Source organism: Pezoporus occidentalis, unplaced genomic scaffold, assembly GCF_034315485.1.
Source record: "Pezoporus occidentalis ecotype Australia unplaced genomic scaffold, CSIRO_AGI_Poc_V1 ctg193, whole genome shotgun sequence".
Lineage (NCBI taxonomy): Eukaryota > Metazoa > Chordata > Aves > Psittaciformes > Psittacidae > Pezoporus > Pezoporus occidentalis.
This window is the reverse complement of record NW_026913782.1, coordinates 1,147,713-1,165,674: the sequence shown is the minus strand read 5'-3', so window position 1 is coordinate 1,165,674 and position 17,962 is coordinate 1,147,713. Positions and strand designations below refer to the sequence as shown.

Genomic DNA, 17,962 nt, shown 5'->3' with positions numbered 1-17,962 from the left:
GGGAGCTGCCTGAAAGCAGCAAAGGGCATGGTTAGGAAGTGCATCAAGGAACTTGGCTGGGAGGAAATTGCTGCACTGATTGCGATGGCTTTGATTTCCCTCCCTAGCTAGTAGCTGAAGGACCCCTGACACTTAACTTCTATTTTTGACACGGTCACTCTGGGGTGAAGTACCTCTGTGTGACAGGAGGAAGGAAGTAAGAAGAGCCTCCTGCTACTTCAGGAGCCAGTGAGGGAACCTTAGTGTGCTTTATTTCCTTTTGAGACTTGTGTTTAACTTAGGAGCCTATCTCCCTTTCACGCAGCAGGGATTTTTAGCCACTTCTGAAATAGCCACCGTTTGTTCACACTAAAACCTCTTCCTTTATTCATAAGACTTGATCTTGCTCAGTTTAGTATTCTGTATGGCAGAGTCCTTTACCCTGTTTCAGCCTAAGATGACTCCTCTGTATATCATGACATGAAAGTTTTATTCATTATCCTGTTCTGCCAGCCAAAGGCATTTCCCATAGGTATAAACTGGGTAATTCCAGTTTATTTAAGAAGAAAAAAAATCACTGAAACTGTCTTCACAGTGCTGGATGCTCCATTAAGTGAAGCTCACACTTGAAGGGTGGTGTTTCACTGCAAAATAGCTCCAAAATCCTCCTTTGAATAGGCATTTCTGAGATGTATAATGTAGGAAAGTTTGGGTGAAGACTTTACTTTTGAGTTAAACAAGGTATTTGTGCATCAGCCTCAACAGGGCAGTAAAGTGCTGGTAGTGTTGAGAGAAGCAAAATGAATACAGATGTGAAACCTGCATGTTTGAAAGCCTGAATGTTCAAATTGCTACTCATTCAGTGAGAGCTATAAAAAGAGAAGGCCTTTTTGTCTGATCCACCGACCAACCAAAGCCCAGCCAACACCAGTGATTTGTTTATGGATATTCTTTGTCTCTTTCTTGTAGAGTCACCTATTTTGAGCATTTCAGACTTGGCACTGGTACTGCGGTGCAGCACTGCTGAACTCAGTGATGCCTCTTGTCACCATGGTACTACTGAAGCCTGCAGTATGACTGGCTTTAGTTCTGCTTTGTGGGCTGCTCTCCCTTTTGATGCTGGTGCTGCCTTAAGGGACCCTGGAGGTGCTCTCAGCTGTGAAAAATGGATGTGGCTTCAGCCTCCAAAATGGGATGTGGGCATTTTAGGGTTGTGAGAGCTGTGTTAAAACCTTCAGGAGGGGTAAATGCAGTGTCTTGGAGACTTTTGGTTTGGCCTGGAATAAAAGGGATCGCAGTTCATTGAGTCTAAACTGTGCTTGCTTTGCTGGGAAGGTCAGGTGTTGTTTTGGACAAGTCTGATCTCGCAGCAGGAACCACCAAAAGCCTCCTTTCACCCCTGCTTCCATGCAGACGCTTGAAACTCAAGCTTTGTGTTATATTGCTGAAAAGAAGCAGCAGGTTCCAAGGGCTTAGCAGAGCCTTTATCAGTGCCGATTCCCTTGGTTACCTTCCTGCCTGTGTACTGTGGACTTGCAGCACCGGTTGGAACCGGTGAGAGCAAAGTCCTCGCAGTTAGCAGGCACCTCAGAAAAACCTTGTTTGAGATTTACAGCCAGGTACCACTGCCAAAATACCTCCTCGGCGTGATGAATGGTACACCAGCTAAAAACCCACCCCGACTGCCTTCAGGGAGTGCCATTCTCAAGGTGTTCTTGACATGCCACAAGCTTGCTGTTGCGTTTTTGGCTTGTTTCTCGGGGGTTAAACCTACCCCATAAGGTATTTATCTGTCACGTAGGTGCTTCTTGGTAGGGGACCAGCTCTGTGGGTTTTGATTATGGGCAGCTCTTTGCAAATTACCTGTTTGGGTGGGTAATAAGCAGTGCTTACTCCGATGAGGGGAATACGTGGTCACTTCCAAGTAAAAGTTTGGGTGGTTTTAAAGTCCTTGGGTGAGCGCGGTGCATCTTCTAAAGAGGCCTGAGCGCGTTCCTTTATCTCTCATCCCAACTTCCGTGTGTTTTTCAGGCACAGCTGGAAGCTCAGAGGGCAACTCAGGATTTTCAGAGGGCCACTGAAGTGCTGCGTGCTGCTAAAGAGACCATCTCGCTCGCTGAGCAGCGGCTGCTGGAAGATGACAAGCGCCAGTTTGACTCTGCCTGGCAAGAGATGCTCAACCACGCGACTCAGAGGGTAAGACGGACTTGCCCCAGCATCTGCCTTTTTCGTGTGGTTTGTGTTCTTCTGTGGTGCATGAGGCTGAGTTTCGGAAAGGCCACTGTTTCCTATGGGTCCAGATACATGGTTTTGTAGGGATTTAAGCCACAGAAGATTGTGAAGCCTAAGGTTAAGTGATCTGTGCTTTGGGCTGCTACTGAGACAACTGGTTCCCTGTCTGCCTGTGCTAATAGCTAGTGAAGTAGCTCTCTAAAGAAAAAATTACCATCTGTATAATAGGGGTAAACAGTGTCTTAAGGCATACCTGCATTTGGAGTTATGCCAGGCTAATTGCACAGGGATGCCTATTCCTGAATGCACGTGTTATGGAAACTTTTACTCTGGAAAAACAGGGACATGCTCCAATTTCAGTGTAACGTGTTCTTATTCTGGTGTCAGTTGAGCAAGGCACTTTGCTTCAGAAACGTGTTTGGATGTAGAATTGCTCAAGATGTGTGCTGCGTTTTAAGCTTGCACACTGCTCTATCCTGAAGTACCTTCCAGATTTAGACAAGGTCTTGCCTCCTTTGTAAAGTCTTTCTAAATCTACAGAAAAGATGCGCCATCAAACAATGAAAAGCAGTATTCGTTAAAGAAAAGGCAGAAATATTCTTTTTAACATGAAAGAATCAAAAATTGAAGTTAAAAGCCTTTGTTCTGTCAGAGGTTTCCCTTAACATGGCAGCGAAGTTGAACTTGCTATTCCAAATACGCTAGTGTGCCATACAACGTTTGTATTGTCTCAATTCTCAATGCAGTAGCTCTGTTCTGTTGCAGAAGCTTCTCAGTTATAAGAAAGCTTCTATTTCAGAGTGAATTCTAACAACCAGCTGCCTGCTGAAGAAACGGGGAACAAAAAGGATGCTGGCTGTGTGTGGGGGAGAGATGGAAAAACCTGGAATATCTTACAAAGAGAAAGCAAACTCCAGGGTATCGTTTGTGTTACTGACCCTGTTAGCATTAGGTGTTTGTGAAGGGAGCCCCACCTTAGCAGCGAGTGCATGCCAGGTCACCAGCAGCTGCTGTTTTCCCTTGTTGGGATCCCTGTTTGTCACCGTTTAAACCCAGCTGGTAACTCAGCACCATGCAGCCACTGGCTCACATTCCCCCCTGCCTCCTCCCTCCTGAGGAGGGATGGGGAGGAGAATTGAAAGAATTGTATGAGATAAGAACAGTCCAATAACTAAAGAACAACATAGTACTGCTAATAATAAGGGGAATAACAAGGGGAGAGAATATAGAACTAAAAGGGGAAAAGGAAAAGAAAACAATAAACACAAGTGATGCACAATACAACCGCTCACCACCCACCGACCGATACCCAGAGCAGTGATTTGGGCCTCTCGGGTGACTCCCTCCACTTTCTATACTGGGCATGACGTGCTGTGGCACGGAATACCCCTTTGCTAGTTTGGGTCATGGGTCCTGTCTCTGTGTCCTCCCAGTTTCTTGTGCTCACTGGCAGAGCATGAGACTTGAAAAGTCCTTGAACAGGGTAAGTGCTACTGAGCAACAACTAAAACCTTGGTGTGTTACCAGCACTGTTGTCAGACTCAAGTTGAAAACGCAGCACAGCACCAGATACTAGGGAATTAAAATGTTATTACAGCTGAACCCATCTTCTCTGCTGTAGAAGGCCCAGAGAATAATCTTGCACTGGACCTTCTACAGCAATGCATCAAGAGCAGAAAAGCACTTCTGTGCCAAATGGTAGAAGTGGGCTACTGATCAATTTGTTTGTCTATTGATAGGATTGTGGGGCAAGAGGAAAGTGGTTTTATTTGCTATTCTTAGGCAGAGGTTGCAGACTCTTGAATTAATCTGGAATTTGGAACAAAACCCAAGCCTTGTAGCAGCTTGGGTTTATGCTTTATGCAAGCAGAGTGCATAAAGGAAAAAGGTAGGCAAGAGAACAAATCAGACACTGAATTCATATATATATATATATATATATATATATATATATAGGCATGTATGGAAATACTGCCAGGTTACTTTTGCACTAGATCCAAAGGATGTGGACAAAGACTGGGGTTCCAGAGTATCAAATGGGAAATGCTGTTTGCAGACCCTCGCTGGGAGGAAATGGAGATGAGGGTTGTATGTTGTAATTGCTTTTGGATTCCTTCATAGACTGAAAGGCTATTAAGACTATTTTGAACACAACAGCCTAATGGGTTACTGCAAACAAGGCTTTTGTAGCCACTGATACAGAAAATCATATACTTAAACTGATGAGAAATGGGAGTTAAAGATGCAGCTAAGCCCTGTGAATGTCTGCGCCTGAGATACGTGTTGACATAGGGAAGCACAGGACTGATGTGATCCTGCAAGTCAGGCAGCTGCTTTACCTGCTTCTGCTCTTGGTGTGTATTTTTGGGTATATTCCTGTGCCTTTTTCCCTAGGTGTCCATTTCTCTCCAGATCTCAGGTAAGTGTAATGACAGATAAGCTGGCATTTAGCACGTCAGCTTCAGGTGTCTAGGACATGATTTTGTATGTCCCAGTTACTTGCCTAAACTTCCATTATAATCAGAGGAGGGCTGTTCAGTAAGTTGATGGTGTCTGGAGAACAATTCACGTGACCAGAGGGGCAAATTCATTGTCGGATGAATTCTCTGTTGATTATAATGGGGATGTCGTCACGTAGGCAGGTTTGATGAGCTCTTAAGGTGCCTGGAGAAGAAAAGTACTGCTTACTGTTAGCTGCTGCCTTACCAGATTCTTGGTATCTGTAGTTTGCCTTTAAAATGTGGAGAAAATGGTTTTGGGAAGCGCGTTCCTACCTGCGAGTACCTTGAGTTCTACTGCTGCAGGTTGGGATGCAGAGAGCAGAATACAGAAAGGCCAAAGGATGGAGAATTTGGGGGGGGATGAAGGTGAGAGATCTTCACGTTTGTATTCATGTTGAGAATCACTCGTACTTGTGTACAAAAGGAAAGCGCTCACAGATGTGTTACCTCAAGTTTCAGACACGCTGGAGCAGAAAGGAAGCTCCTCTGTGGATTTCAAGAGGAATGGCTAATTTCTAATTGGGGATGCAGTCTGCTTTTACAGTGTTTCCTGGTTCATGAGTTCTGGCATGGAGAGAAGAAATGTTTTGGCTCTTGATCATGGGCAATGTTAAAAAGGAACGGATGAGGGGAGGGCGAAGAGGGAGGAGGCACGCTCCCTCTTGGTTCAGTTTGGCTTGTGAAGCTCCCTTTGATATTACACCATCTGTCACTGTACAATGCGTGGGTGCTTTCGTGGTGTAGGGAGAAGAGGTACTTCCTGCAGAGAGCAGTACTTGGAGAAGAAGAGGGGGAAGAGAAGCCTGTGAAAGAAACAACAAAAATATCTGCATCCTTCCCTATCCTGAGCTCTCTGTCCCTTTACCTTGGAAATGCAGGGGTTAAATGCAGTCTCCTGTGTTGTCAATTCCGTCCTCCTGCTTTACTAATCTTGCAATGCTTCTTACATCCTTTATTTATCATTCTTCCCCTAGAAGAGCCATCAATTTCTATTTTTCAGGGGGAAAAAAGAAACCAATGGTTCTCAAGAGTCATTCTCAGGCTTAGATGGTCAGCTTTGCTTCATTTCACTGGTACATGTTCCTTTTTGCATCCATGATTACTGAAACATTGCCTGGAGTCCATCTCTGAGTTCAGATCATGCAAATCTCTTTTGGGGAACAAAGACTAGTTTACTTATTCACTAAAAATACCTACTCTCCACTAGCCTTCCTTTCCCAGACACACCTGGGTTGGAAATAGAGGGGAGGGAGGAGAGAAGAGGAATCGATTGATACCTGTGTTGGGTTATTTGTAACCTGTGCTACCCTGGGAGAGCACCTCTTCCAGGCAGAACTTGATGTAGTAATTAAGGACAGAGCTACAGGAATGTCTGGTGGAAGTGTGGGCATCCTGGAAGTTCACCTGCTCGGGGTGGTTTTGTGTCAGAGTGGTCCCCTGCTCGCCCCAAGGGTATGAATGGCAGGGACTATGTAAGGAGGAGAGGTGTGTCTTGAGCCGCCTTAATTTGGCTAGGTGTCATCCTCACTTACATCTCTGCCTCTTTCAGAGCGATGCTGGTGCATCTGTGATGCCTTAGGAGCATCAGCAAGGCAAAGTCGGTGGTAGAAGCACATGGACTTTCATTTGACAAAAGAGCTTGCTTGGTGACTGTGACCATAAGCAGTTCCCAACTGAATTATGAGGTCTGATTAAAAGTACTTCTCTCTCACACAAGCCATGTGGATCATCTTTTAAGTAAGACCTTTTCAATAGGCCAGGGGTTTTCCCCAGTGAACCTCCCAGGTGCAGAAGCAGAGATGGCAGCATGGTTTGCTCTCTGGTTCTGTCCACCTGCCCTGATGGACGGCTTCTCTATTTGGCTCTTGTGAGGGGTGGGTTGTCCTTTTACTGTTTCTTGTCTGGAAGAACCGCATCTTGGCAGGTGATGGAGCTCCACAGATACCTCATGGTTGTCCAGGGGTTGTCCTCAGCCTTAGGCATGCGCCCTGAGCTGCTGTCCTGGGGGAAAGGGGACGGGTTGTCTCTGGCCTCTGCACACACTTGTGTGGGTAATGTGAGTGTGATGACAGAACGTCCATAGGAAAACAAGGGAGTGGGAGAAGATGTTTTTCCTTGCATCACTGATTTCTCAGAAGGATGAAGTGTGCAGTCTTTTCTGTTTTGTTTTGTCTTGGAAAGGGTGCTGAACATGCGGCTGGCAGCAGATGACTTATTGTGTCAGGTACTTCGAGCTGTTTGCAGTCTGTCGCCCTCCGATCCCAGTTCTGCAGGGTTCAGCATTTCTGCGATGTTTGAGATGAAAGATGTGCTAAATCAAGACGACACTGGATGCCTGACCTGGCTTTGTGCCCCTGATGCTGGCAGTACCGATGGGGTTCATCCCACACATCACCGTTGATGTTAGTTTTGCCCCAGGAATGTATGCGAGGGATTGGCATTTAACTGAGCACTGGCAAATTCCAGCTGCTCCGTTATTTTGTGGCTTCCAGCACTTTAAGATTGCAGTTTCCTCGCCACACCACAAAGGAAGGTGCTTTTGTGCAGTCTTTGGAGACAGCGTTTCGATTTCAGACACTTCCGTGCTAAAACCAGCCTTGTCTGACATATTTCGCTAAGGAAAGTCACTGCATCAAGCTAGGTTTCAAACAGCTGCTCAAGATAAGAAGCTGCAGTGTGTTTTCAGGATGCAGGAGAGAGCCTGTTATCAATCTGACAGATTCCTTTCTGTCTTCCTTCCTCCCCTCCCTTCCCTTCCTCTCCCCTCCCGGGTGCCTTATTTATGAAGTAGTTGTTGAAGGGTGTTGGAGATGAGGATGTTGTTTTATATCTGATCAAAAGAGCCTTTTGGAAGCCTTTCTTCCTCATAGTCCTGTAGCAGCTTCTTTGTTTAATAAGTGGTGTGTGCAGATCCTCGGGTTGTGGCAGCAGGAGCTTCTGGTCGATGCCGATGCACTTCGGGATGCAGGAGAGAGCGTGTTATCAGTCTGATAACGTGTAGTGGTTTGATGCTTTCAGTTAGGAAGGACAACATGGCAGGGTCCCTGAGAGGAGCAGCGCTCCAAGCTCAAGGCTGACTGTGCTCTTTTCCCTGTGCACCTCAGCCTGAGGGCTGGAAAGCTTTCAAGAGATCAGAGCTCTGTGGGTGAGGGTGTCTAAAATGAGGAAATCTCGACTGCTCTCTCTGGATCTGAGAGCTCAGATGCGTGTTCTCGTGCTGGGAGGCAGTTGGGGCAAACTGTGCTTGAAGTTGTGGTCAAAGCTGAGGCATTTTGAGATCTAGGGCTGGTGAAAATCGAGCCCTGCCATTTTTTGTATGGATGCCTTCATAGCTACAAGAGATGGAGCCTGAAAGCTGCCTGCTTTCTCCTCATTGCCAGACCAATGGAGATGTACATTCCACCCCATAGCAAATCATTAAGTCACCTTATGTTCAGGACTGTCTGATTTATGTCCTTTTCTCTGTTATTTTGGAGATTTTTTGTATCTTTTTTTGTTATTTTAATACTGATTACTTTGCATCCTATTTTTGTGTAAACGCTTTGTCTGCTGGTGAAGGCTCCTGTGGGTCCTACTTTCATCATGCTTTTATCAATTGTATCTGTATGATACTAAGTTCTAATCAATTCTCCAGCAAAACCTACAACCCCTGAACCATCACTCAGGAATGAAATAGAAGTGTTCACAGTACCCTGGCCGAATGTGTTGCTCCCTGGGGATTCTAGGAAGATCATAAAAATGTCAAGAAGAATAGCATCATGTTTTGAGATTGAGCTGCCTCAGGTTGGGTTTTCTCATCCAAAATAATCAAGGCAATATTCTTGATTTTCATCATGAAAGAAACTATACAGCTTGCACTCACGGCTTGAACCTGCCCAAGGGGAGACTGAGATGAGCTCTTAGGCAGAAGTTCTTCCCTGTGAGGGTGCTGAGGCGCTGGCACAGGGTGCCCAGAGAAGCTGTGGCTGCCCCATCCCTGGCAGTGTTCAAGGCCAGGTTGGACACAGGGGCTTGGAGCAAGCTGGTCTGGTGTGAGGTGTCCCTGGCCGTGGCAGGGGTTGGAACTGGATGAGCTTTAAGTCTCTTCCAACCCAAACCAGTCTGGGATTCTGTGGTTGCATCACCACTTCTCTTACTTTAACCAAATCTGTCACCTCCCTGTCCAACCCTTGACGGCTCCTGCATCAAAGACGAATCCTCCTTATGGAGAGTGGCTGATGTGCTGTGCCTGGGACAGCGATGCATTAAGCATCTGCCTGCCTGACAGTGGGCAGTTCACATTATGGGGGTGTCAGCTGAGGGCTTGAACCTCTGCATTCTCAGTGTAGAAACCATGATTTGAGGCTGGTCAGATGCTTTGAGAGAAAACCTTCCTGGCCTTCTGCAAAGAGGCAGTCATCAGACATGCTTTTCCCCGGTGATTCAGCCCTCCCACTGCTGTGCTCGGTTTTCAGCCCTTCCCCAAGTGGTGGGACTGTGTCTGGGGGCTGAGCATCCTGCTGGGAAAGGCAGGCTCCCGGGAGAGAAGCAGGATGCTGTTCAATGGGTGACTTCTGTTAGCACTACTCTGCTCCCCTGACTGGGTTAAGAAATGGATGATCCCAGGATCTCAGTCTCATCTGAACTTCCTGGAAGAGAGGTTATGCAAGAAGCTGCACCACCTTTGTCATAATTAATGCAGTGTTTGCAAATCTGGGATGTTGCTGCTCCTTTCAGGAAAGACTTAAGTAGGTTCATTGAAAGTATGTGTTTTCTACAGCCTCACTGGCTGGAGAAGTTATGAAGATGCTGCTTATTGAAATGATAAGAAATGGATCCTTGTGTCTTGCCCCTCAATCTGGCTTTTATCCTGTTGAAGGTCATGGAGGCAGAACAGACCAAAACGAGAAGTGAGCTGGTTCACAAGGAGACTGCAGCCAAATACAATGCCGCCATGGGAAGGATGAAACAACTGGAGAAGAAGCTGAAAAGAGCCATCAATAAATCAAAGTAAGTTTTACATTTGGAGATGAGTTTAAGGAGGAAACCTGCTTGGGGAAATATCATTTCTGTGGGGGGTTTTCTACCACATGAAAGTGTGTTGCCCTTTGTACCTCTTCTTTGGGCTCCTATCTGCATGCAACAGCCGCACAGTACAGTTGGTATCAGCATTTCTCCTTGCGTTTGTCATCCTTCTAAGCATCCTGTGAAACCTGATGTGGCAGACTGGTGAACTAAGTGCAATAGGAAACCTTTTCTGGGCACATCCTTGGTCTTGCTCTGGTGCATTGAAGCCTTTGGTGGACTGTGACTCGAGAAGCAGGCTTGTGGGATTTACACAGATGCTGCTACAGAGCTCCGTGTGTAGATGATTTGCAGCTTAGGACCGTTTGCAGTTTAGTTCTGTTTAGTTAGCAGGGCGACAAAGCAAGTGACAGAGCCCTGAAAGGTGCGAGACTGCATCAGTGCTGTACATCAGGCTTGTTCACTTCCTAATGCTGCCATGGCAGAGCTGTGCGAGAGCTGTTCTTGGGGAAGGAAATGCCTTTCAGAGAGCATAGCTAAGCAGTGTCATTAATAAATGTGTCTGCATTTGATGGAACAGCTTCTTGCTCAGAACCTGCTTACAATTTTGGCCCTGATTTACAACCAATTCTTAATTCTCTTTATATTTCACAGTCATTTCCTTTGTATCTCCAGACTGTAGCTTGTCTAAACAATCTGCTTGCTGTATTTGGCTTCTAATCCCTCCATCTAGAAATGACTTTTGGGGGAAATCGGTCAACTAAAAGCCTATTTGGATTGGTGCTTGCTCAATTCAAGAAAGGATTAGCACTTCCTAAGGCAGATTCAAGCACGTTTGTTGGAACAGTGCAGCAGCATGGCCTCTGAGAATGAGCTGCGTGCTGTTTGTCTAGCACTGCTCAGGGGCTGGGAAGAACATCACCAGATCACTAAATGACAGGTTCCTCTGGGTAAGAGCAATACCTGACAAGTATTTTGGCTGCTAAGAGTCCTTTCCTTGCAATAAGATTTGAAATGAAGACCTGTGGGGCCCTGCATACTTTCTTATCACAGTGATGGTGCTGAGCCTGATGCCCCAGCTGCCTCTCTTACGATTTGCTTTCTGAATCTTTGTTTCCTTGCTGGAACTACCGTCATGGGGGTTTTGTCTTGTGTCATCCTCCTCAGGATGAGCTGGAAGGATCCCAGTGTACTCCTGTGCCTCACAGCAGGGCTGACTGCAGCAAAAACCACCTGCATAGAGTATTCTGGAGATCCTTTAATAAGGGCTGTACAGAAATGCCAGTTCTAACCTAGTTTTAAAGTGGAAGATGCCTGATGGGGCAAACAGGCTTTTGTGGGTGTATTTGAAGTCCTACTACACAGGGATGTTGGAGGGGTCAGTCGTGGGTGCCCTCGTGGGTGATGTGCTGACCTCCCTTCATCCCTGCTCCTTCACTGGAGAGCCCAAGAACCTACCCTCCACTCCCAGATCTGATCACAGGGAAGCTTAAGGCTCACCCTTTGTGATGTGCTGCGATGGATACAGAGAGGATGCTGCACCTGGAGCGGGATGTTGCCTTTAGGTACCTGGCAGAATCTAGGCCTCAACTCAAAACTGGGACTTTGCAGTTTGCATTTAGGTCAAAAGGCTCTCGAGGAATAGATATGTTAGAGGGGAAAAGCGAGACCTTGAGAGCACATGTCTGTGTTCTGTCACCTGGATAGTAGTCTTGGAATTGCAATGAAACACTAAATAGCTATCTTAATGCTACAGAGAGAGCAGCTCCCACTCCAGTACTCTCCATTCAGTCCCTGTGATTGTAAACAACTGTTCTTTGTTCTCCCACAGACCTTACTTTGAACTCAAGGCGAAGTACTATGTCCAGCTAGAGGTAAGTGTGTAAATCTGATCCACCTGAAGCTTTACTGCTTACGGTAAATACTGAAGTTACATCCAAAGTGCTCTGACACTAAACCAGTTCAGTTCAGAATGTCTTGAGCAATTTGCTAAGCAGGTTTTAAAGATGTAAGACTGAGAGACTTTGTTTCCTTGTGTGAAATAAGTGTGTGAGCCCTGCTGGGGATTGTCCTGGGACCAAGTCCTGGGATCGGTTTGGTCTTTGGGGTTTCCTCCGTGGTGTTTTATGCATCTGGCTGTTTGACTGTGCTTGGGTTGCTTTTTTCTCTCACTGCTTGGGTCAGTTCATGAGAATCGCTCTCTATTTGAGTGACTTGCACTGCATGTGGCCCCCAAAACAGGGAGCCGGGCTCCTCCGAGTTGCAGTGTCATGGCTGGTGCTGTAGGTGTGTGGGACGTGCACAGGGTCTGAGAGGAACACGATGCCTTGCGCTGTTGGCCATGGGTGCAAGAAGGCTCAGTTGGAGCCTAGCTAAAGATTCCCATTCCTTGCCCGGGATGCAAGGTACGTCCCACACATGTCTTGTGAGCCCTTCCCTAGTCTGAGACGCAGCAGCTCTCTCCATAAGCCTCAGAGACTCTGGTGCACACCTCTTCCCTGCCAGGATTTAGCCTTGGGCTGCCCCCTGCTCCTCCGTCTTGCTTGCCTGCATAGCTGTGGTCAGAGCTGAATCTTGCCCATCCTGGGCTGGATGCCAGCCAGATAATCCCTTCTGGCAAGAGGCATCTTCTAAGAAGTGCCCTTTTCCCCACGGGCAAAGGCCTGCTGCTGTTTGGGGGCCTCCTGCTTTTCTGTGACAGCTGCTCCGTGCCCTCCTGAAGAGGGATGGTTGCGTAAAATACAATACAAAAGACAGCACAAACTGCTTTTAATGTACAGTATAAAACAGAGTTAAGACCACTGCAGATACATAAGCAGTGTTTCACCTTTGGGAGACAGGGTGTACAACACTTTCACCCTTACTGTAGAATGGATTGTGCCTGAAGATGTGGAAACTGCTGTATTCCAGCCGTCAGGGTCTGAGGCTTGCTGCTTTCTAGTCTTCAGTAACCAAGAAGGGGTGGGTTTGGTGCTCAGAGGAGAGTGAACCCGAGCCCCTTCAGGGATGACCCACAGCCATGTTGTGCCCTGAGGGTTGTGAGATAAGCAGCAGCATACTGTTGTGAGCTGCATGTTAGCAGGGGGACCCTGCTCTGTGCTCAGCCAGGGGCTGTCACCACGCACCACAGACAGTCGCAGCCCCTGCATCCCATGGTGTGCCTTGCTGCTGTCTCCTTCACAAGTACCACTACTTGAGCTGGGGTGCTTGTGAGTTACGAACTCTCCATCACCTAGATACCAACCCTGGTTTATGCTAGCTTGCCAAGTTCCACGGACACATAACTGAGAACTGCATGTGTGTCATTTGTAATGAAAGCACCTCTAATACCTGTCCTCCTTGTTAGCAACTGAAGAAAACGGTGGATGATCTGCAGGCAAAACTGGCCCTGGCAAAGGGAGAGTATAAAACTGCCTTGAAAAACCTGGAGATGATCTCGGATGAGATTCACGAGAGGAGACGTTCCACTGCCATGGGGCCCCGAGGATGTGGCGTGGGTGCTGAAGGGAGCAATACCTCTGTGGAAGACCTGTCGGCAAGTAAACCGGAGTCAGACACCATCTCCGGTGAGTACAGAGCACTCTTGTGCCTGGAAATATCCCGTCAGCATCATAAAATAAAACACTGAGGATATGAGCAAGTGATTGCTCTGTGTATTCTGCAGTTTGACATTTGCTGGCTGTTGTGACTGTTGCAGTTGGTTGTGTTCCTTAATAGCCAGTTTTCAAAGGGAAATGATAGGAGTTGAAGTGCATCAGCTGCTCCCTTAGCATCGCTGCTTGGTTTTGTACCGTGCTGTTGTGAAAGGACAAAATTGATGTGCTTCAAAGCATCCTTTGAACCTTAAAGCCTGTGCTGCTGCTGTTGGTGACTTGCCCAGAGCAGTCACAGGAGGTGGCAGATCATTCAGCCAGGCTGTCGAGGCAGCTTGGATCAAGCGCTTGTCTTGCTTGCAGTGTTGGACCTGTGGCAGGGGGACTGAAGTTGCACTGCAGTAGTGCAGAGAGGCATGATGCTCACCCAGGAGGGGTGTAAGGATAAGCTCCTTCGCACTGCAGGATCTTTAGCCAATATGTGATTTCAGCAGAACACGTGTGCTGCGAACAGGGGAAGTGAAGAAGCAGCAGTATGCTAATGCAGTGTACTGAGAGGCTCTGTAGGAGAGGCTTTTCTCTTGGGTAACAACAGCAATCACTGAATGAGCTCCAGTCCTAGGTAACTGTCACGGTTTAAACCCAGCTGGTAGCTCAGTACCACGCAGCCACTCGCTCTGCAGGGAAAAGGAGGTCAGGACTGCAGGCTGAATGTGCAGTTCCCTCATAGACACTGGGGCATTCAGTGCTGAGGCCCTGTAGGTCCATGGTACAGCCCATCTGTGCCATGGGAGCTGGGAGGCAGCCCTGGGCTGGCCTCCTTCCTTTGCAGTGGCAGGAGCTTTCATATGATGTACAATGGAGCTCACTCAGTGCTGCACAGCTGGGACCAGGGATGCCACAGCAAGGAGTGCAGTGTCTGGGCCAGCTGATGCAGTGAGGCTTTGGTATGGCTGCATGATCTTCTGCCACCCTGAAGTCCCACAGCAAGGAGTGCAGTGTCTGGGCCAGCTGATGCAGTGAGGCTTTGGTGTGGCTGCATGATCTTCTGCCACCCTGAAGTCCCACAGTTGAGGCTTTCCGAGTCACACAGGGGTTGCCTCTTTGGATACCCACAAGCCCCCCCAGCTTGCACCAAAGGCCTCCCAGGAGCCTTAGGTATAACTGAATTGAGGGTTTTCTTGTGCTGAAAGGTGTTCAGGGGTGTGGGCTCATCCCTATCTTTGAATTGCACAGCTTGACAGAGGTGGAAGGACTCCAGGTTGTGTCTAGTGCCAGCACAGTTATGATGGGGCAAGGCTAGCAGCCTGCCATGGTACCTGAAATAGCCTCAACAGGTTAAGCTCTCATGCATTGTAATGGGGGGGGGGGGAATCCACCAAAGCCCTTTCATGTCTTGATTTCTGTCTGCTGGAGTTGAATAAATAAACCACCTTATCAGCAGCAAGAAGGTCTTGGCCCTAGCAGGTGCTCCTGAGCGTAGATGGTGACAAGTAAGATACAGTTCAAGTTGTGCTGCTTGTAGACCGGCTGATGTCAGTGCTGCTTGCCAAGTAGAGGACTCCTGTAACCAGTTGACACATCTGTTGGCATCCTCTGTGTCCGAGGTGCCTGTGAGCCCCTGCATGAGAGAAGAACGACTCTGGAACTTCTCCTTTGAGCCATTTCATGAACGCTGCTGTTTTGCTCCTGCTGCTCTTTGCAGGTGGCTCTGAGCCTAGCAATGGCAGGACCCATAGGGAGGCATAGCTGCAGATAACCTCAGGTCACTGTAAACATCTTGCTGTTCATGGGACTTCTTCAGAGCAGTGTGATTCCAGCACGTGCGTTTGTTGTGGAGAGGCTGATGCATGCAAAAACCCCTTTGGATCTCAGTGGGAATATTGTGTGCAGTCTCTGGTTCATAGGCCCCCATCCCACAACGAGCCAAGTTTGAAAATGTCCAATTTTAGCAAAATCAACACCGTTACGTTGCACAAAATAGAACCTCCCTCGATGGATTCCTCCTCCTGTTTCTAACAAAGACCCTGCAGCTTACTTTAGCCAGACAGTTTGGGGTTGGTTTGCTTTAATTAGAATTCAGATCTGAGCAAACAGGAGCAGGGAAAATGGTATCTGTGGGTGGGGCTGTTTTTAATGCAGTGTTGCTTGGTGATTCTCATCCAAAAAGAGATCTTGGGAGTTCGTGCTGCATTTTAACTGCAGAAGTGGGAAGGTAAAATGGAAGCAATCTGCCCCTGGAGCTATGCCTTCTGAATCTGAGCCTTAAAGAAACAGGAGTCTGTGCTGGGATCAAGGTGGTCCTGGGTGAGGCGGGCACAGGGGACCTGGCCCTGGCTTAAGTTGCATACTGAAGACCAGAAGTGAACAAGGGCAGCAACAGTCCAGGAGCATCTTGGCATGAGGAGCAGTGGGTACCGTAGAGCTGGTTTGGCATGGCAAACAGTGTGCAAGAAGAGGCAGCCAGTGGGTTGGCAGTGCACGAGTGTACAGAGGATGCAAACCTGGGAAGGTGCAGGAGGGAGGTAGGTTTGCTCACTGGAATATTCTTTGAACATTGCAGTGGCTTCAGAAGTGTTTGAGGATGACAATGGCAGCAGCTTCGTATCTGAAGAAGATTCAGAAACTCAGTCTGTGTCCAGCTTCAGCTCTGGTCCTACGAGTCCCTGCGAGGTGCCCACTCAGTTTCCTCCTGCAATGCGACCTGGAAGCCTGGATCTGCCCAGCCCTGTATCCCTTTCTGAATTCGGGATGATCTTTCCTGTCCTCGGCCCCCGAAGTGAATGCAGTGGAGCATCTTCCCCTGAGTGTGAAGCTGACAGAGGTATGCACCACTGGATACGCTCTAGGCCAATGCTTTTCAGCTTTATGAGGGGAGCAGGAGCTCACTGAGCTCTGCCCAGCTGGCTGCTTCCTTGGGGAAGGCAGGTCCTGAAAGCCCTGCATCCCACAGTTAACAGTGGCATCTAAAGTGGTGTACTGATGCTTCTCTTGGCTGGGAAGCTTCCCCAGTTCTGTCTTGGTGGAGGGGTTTGAGGTATCTCACAAAATAAGTCATCAATGAGATTCTGATGGGACCTTTATTTTAAGGAAAATCTGAGTTTTGGGTTTTTTTTTTCTCTCCTTTCTTTACAGGGGATAGGGCAGAAGGGGCTGAGAACAAGACAAGCGACAGAGTGAACAAGAATAGGAGCAGCAACAGGAGCAGCTCCACTGAAGGGCTGGCTCTGGATAACCGAATGAAGCAGCTCTCCCTTCAGTGCATGAAAATCAAAGAGGGAATATGCTCAGGCAGAAAAGCTGCCCAGATTGGCTGAGTCCTCTTTGTGCCCCGTCCTCATTAATGGGAGTATAGATATTTATATATGAACTTCTAAGTGTTTGAAGAACATTGTGCCAATAATATATGCCAAATCTGAAGCGTTTACTCTGAGAATTTAAAACTGCACTAAGTCTAATTGATGTGGAGGGCTGAAGTTTTTTATTCAGTAAATCCTTTGTAGGCCGGATGCGTTACCAACTGTTTAAGCTGTACTCTGGTTTCACAGACTTTGTAATTTGTTTTGTAGCAGCCGGCTGAAGCAATAACTAGTAATGTTCCCGTGGAAACCCATGCCAGGAGCGGGTCTGAAATTCAAGCCAGACTTTTGCAGAGAGCAGTTTGGCTTCAGTTTTGTAGAACGAAATGCTCTTTAGATATGGTGGATCTTTTAAGTGGTATATTCTTTAAATATCTGTATTTGTCTGTATTACGCTGAAACTGTAGAAATATTTTGTATACAGGAGAGCTGTTGCATGTGCAGGGTCTAAAAGCCTTCACTTTTCCCTTGGTGCTCACAGAAGGGATGAAGACGAGTCACGCCGATAAAAACTGGTGCTGAGAGACAGGCAGATGATGGTAACACTCAGCGGTGGTAGGCCTTTTCAGACCTTCTTCCCAAGTCTGGCTTGGACTCCAAGGGTGATTCCAGTGACCAAAAAGAGTTGGTTGGCTCCTTGCCCTTTCCCTCCCCTGAGAAGTGAAGTATTATTTTTCAGCACTTTAAGTGTTTTGGGGTTCTTCTTCCTCCAAAATGGGAGTTGTAGATGTTTTCAGGACAGTTTTGGTAAGGGATTCACCCTTGGAATATGCATGAAGACAAGGAATTGCCAGTGTGGATTGACAATGTGTTCTTAAGCTTCTCCGTAGGTTGTACCGTGTGGGGTTTTTTAACTGTTAAGGGACTTGGGATTTTAGTATGCCCTAGAGAAACTGTTCAATAAAACTAAAAAGGGCAAGGGTGTGTTTTGCCAGCAGCTGTTAGGCAGTAGTAGTGTCTGGTAATTATGCTAATAAGTGGTAGTAAAAAATCCTAGGACTCTTCAGTTTTGGTAGCTATGCATTTCTGAAAGCACCATTTTATCTAAACCATCTGTTTCTATCATTAATTTGATGGGAATTTTAGTATTGCCCAAAGTATTTTCTATTCTATGTTTTTGCAGTCCTGCTGTATTTCGTCCCTGCCACAGCTTGTGTATCTCAAAGTTAATGTAAGACTCTTCACACTACAGTAAACATTTTTGTTTTCCACATCCCGACTCCGTGCAAGCCAAATCTATCTCATCTCAAGCACCAAGAACAGAATTTTCTCCTGCAGCATGTTACTCTTTGAA

The 17,962-nt window shown here is 47.2% G+C and overlaps 1 protein-coding gene across 2 annotated transcripts in view; it reads left to right on the top strand.

Moving 5' to 3' along the window:
* The window catches only part of SH3BP5 (SH3 domain binding protein 5), a 50,286-nt gene extending 32,405 nt beyond the window's left edge, over positions 1-17,881 (top strand). For both annotated transcript variants that reach the window (XM_062617216.1, XM_062617215.1), the window contains 6 exons: positions 2,011-2,175; positions 9,571-9,701; positions 11,548-11,590; positions 13,063-13,282; positions 15,873-16,133; positions 16,445-17,881. In XM_062617216.1, the coding sequence (XP_062473200.1) occupies positions 2,011-2,175; positions 9,571-9,701; positions 11,548-11,590; positions 13,063-13,282; positions 15,873-16,133; positions 16,445-16,626 (1,002 nt within the window). In that variant the 3' untranslated portion in view covers positions 16,627-17,881. The remainder of the gene's footprint in view (positions 1-2,010; positions 2,176-9,570; positions 9,702-11,547; positions 11,591-13,062; positions 13,283-15,872; positions 16,134-16,444) is intronic.
* The last annotated feature ends 81 nt before the right edge of the window (positions 17,882-17,962 follow it).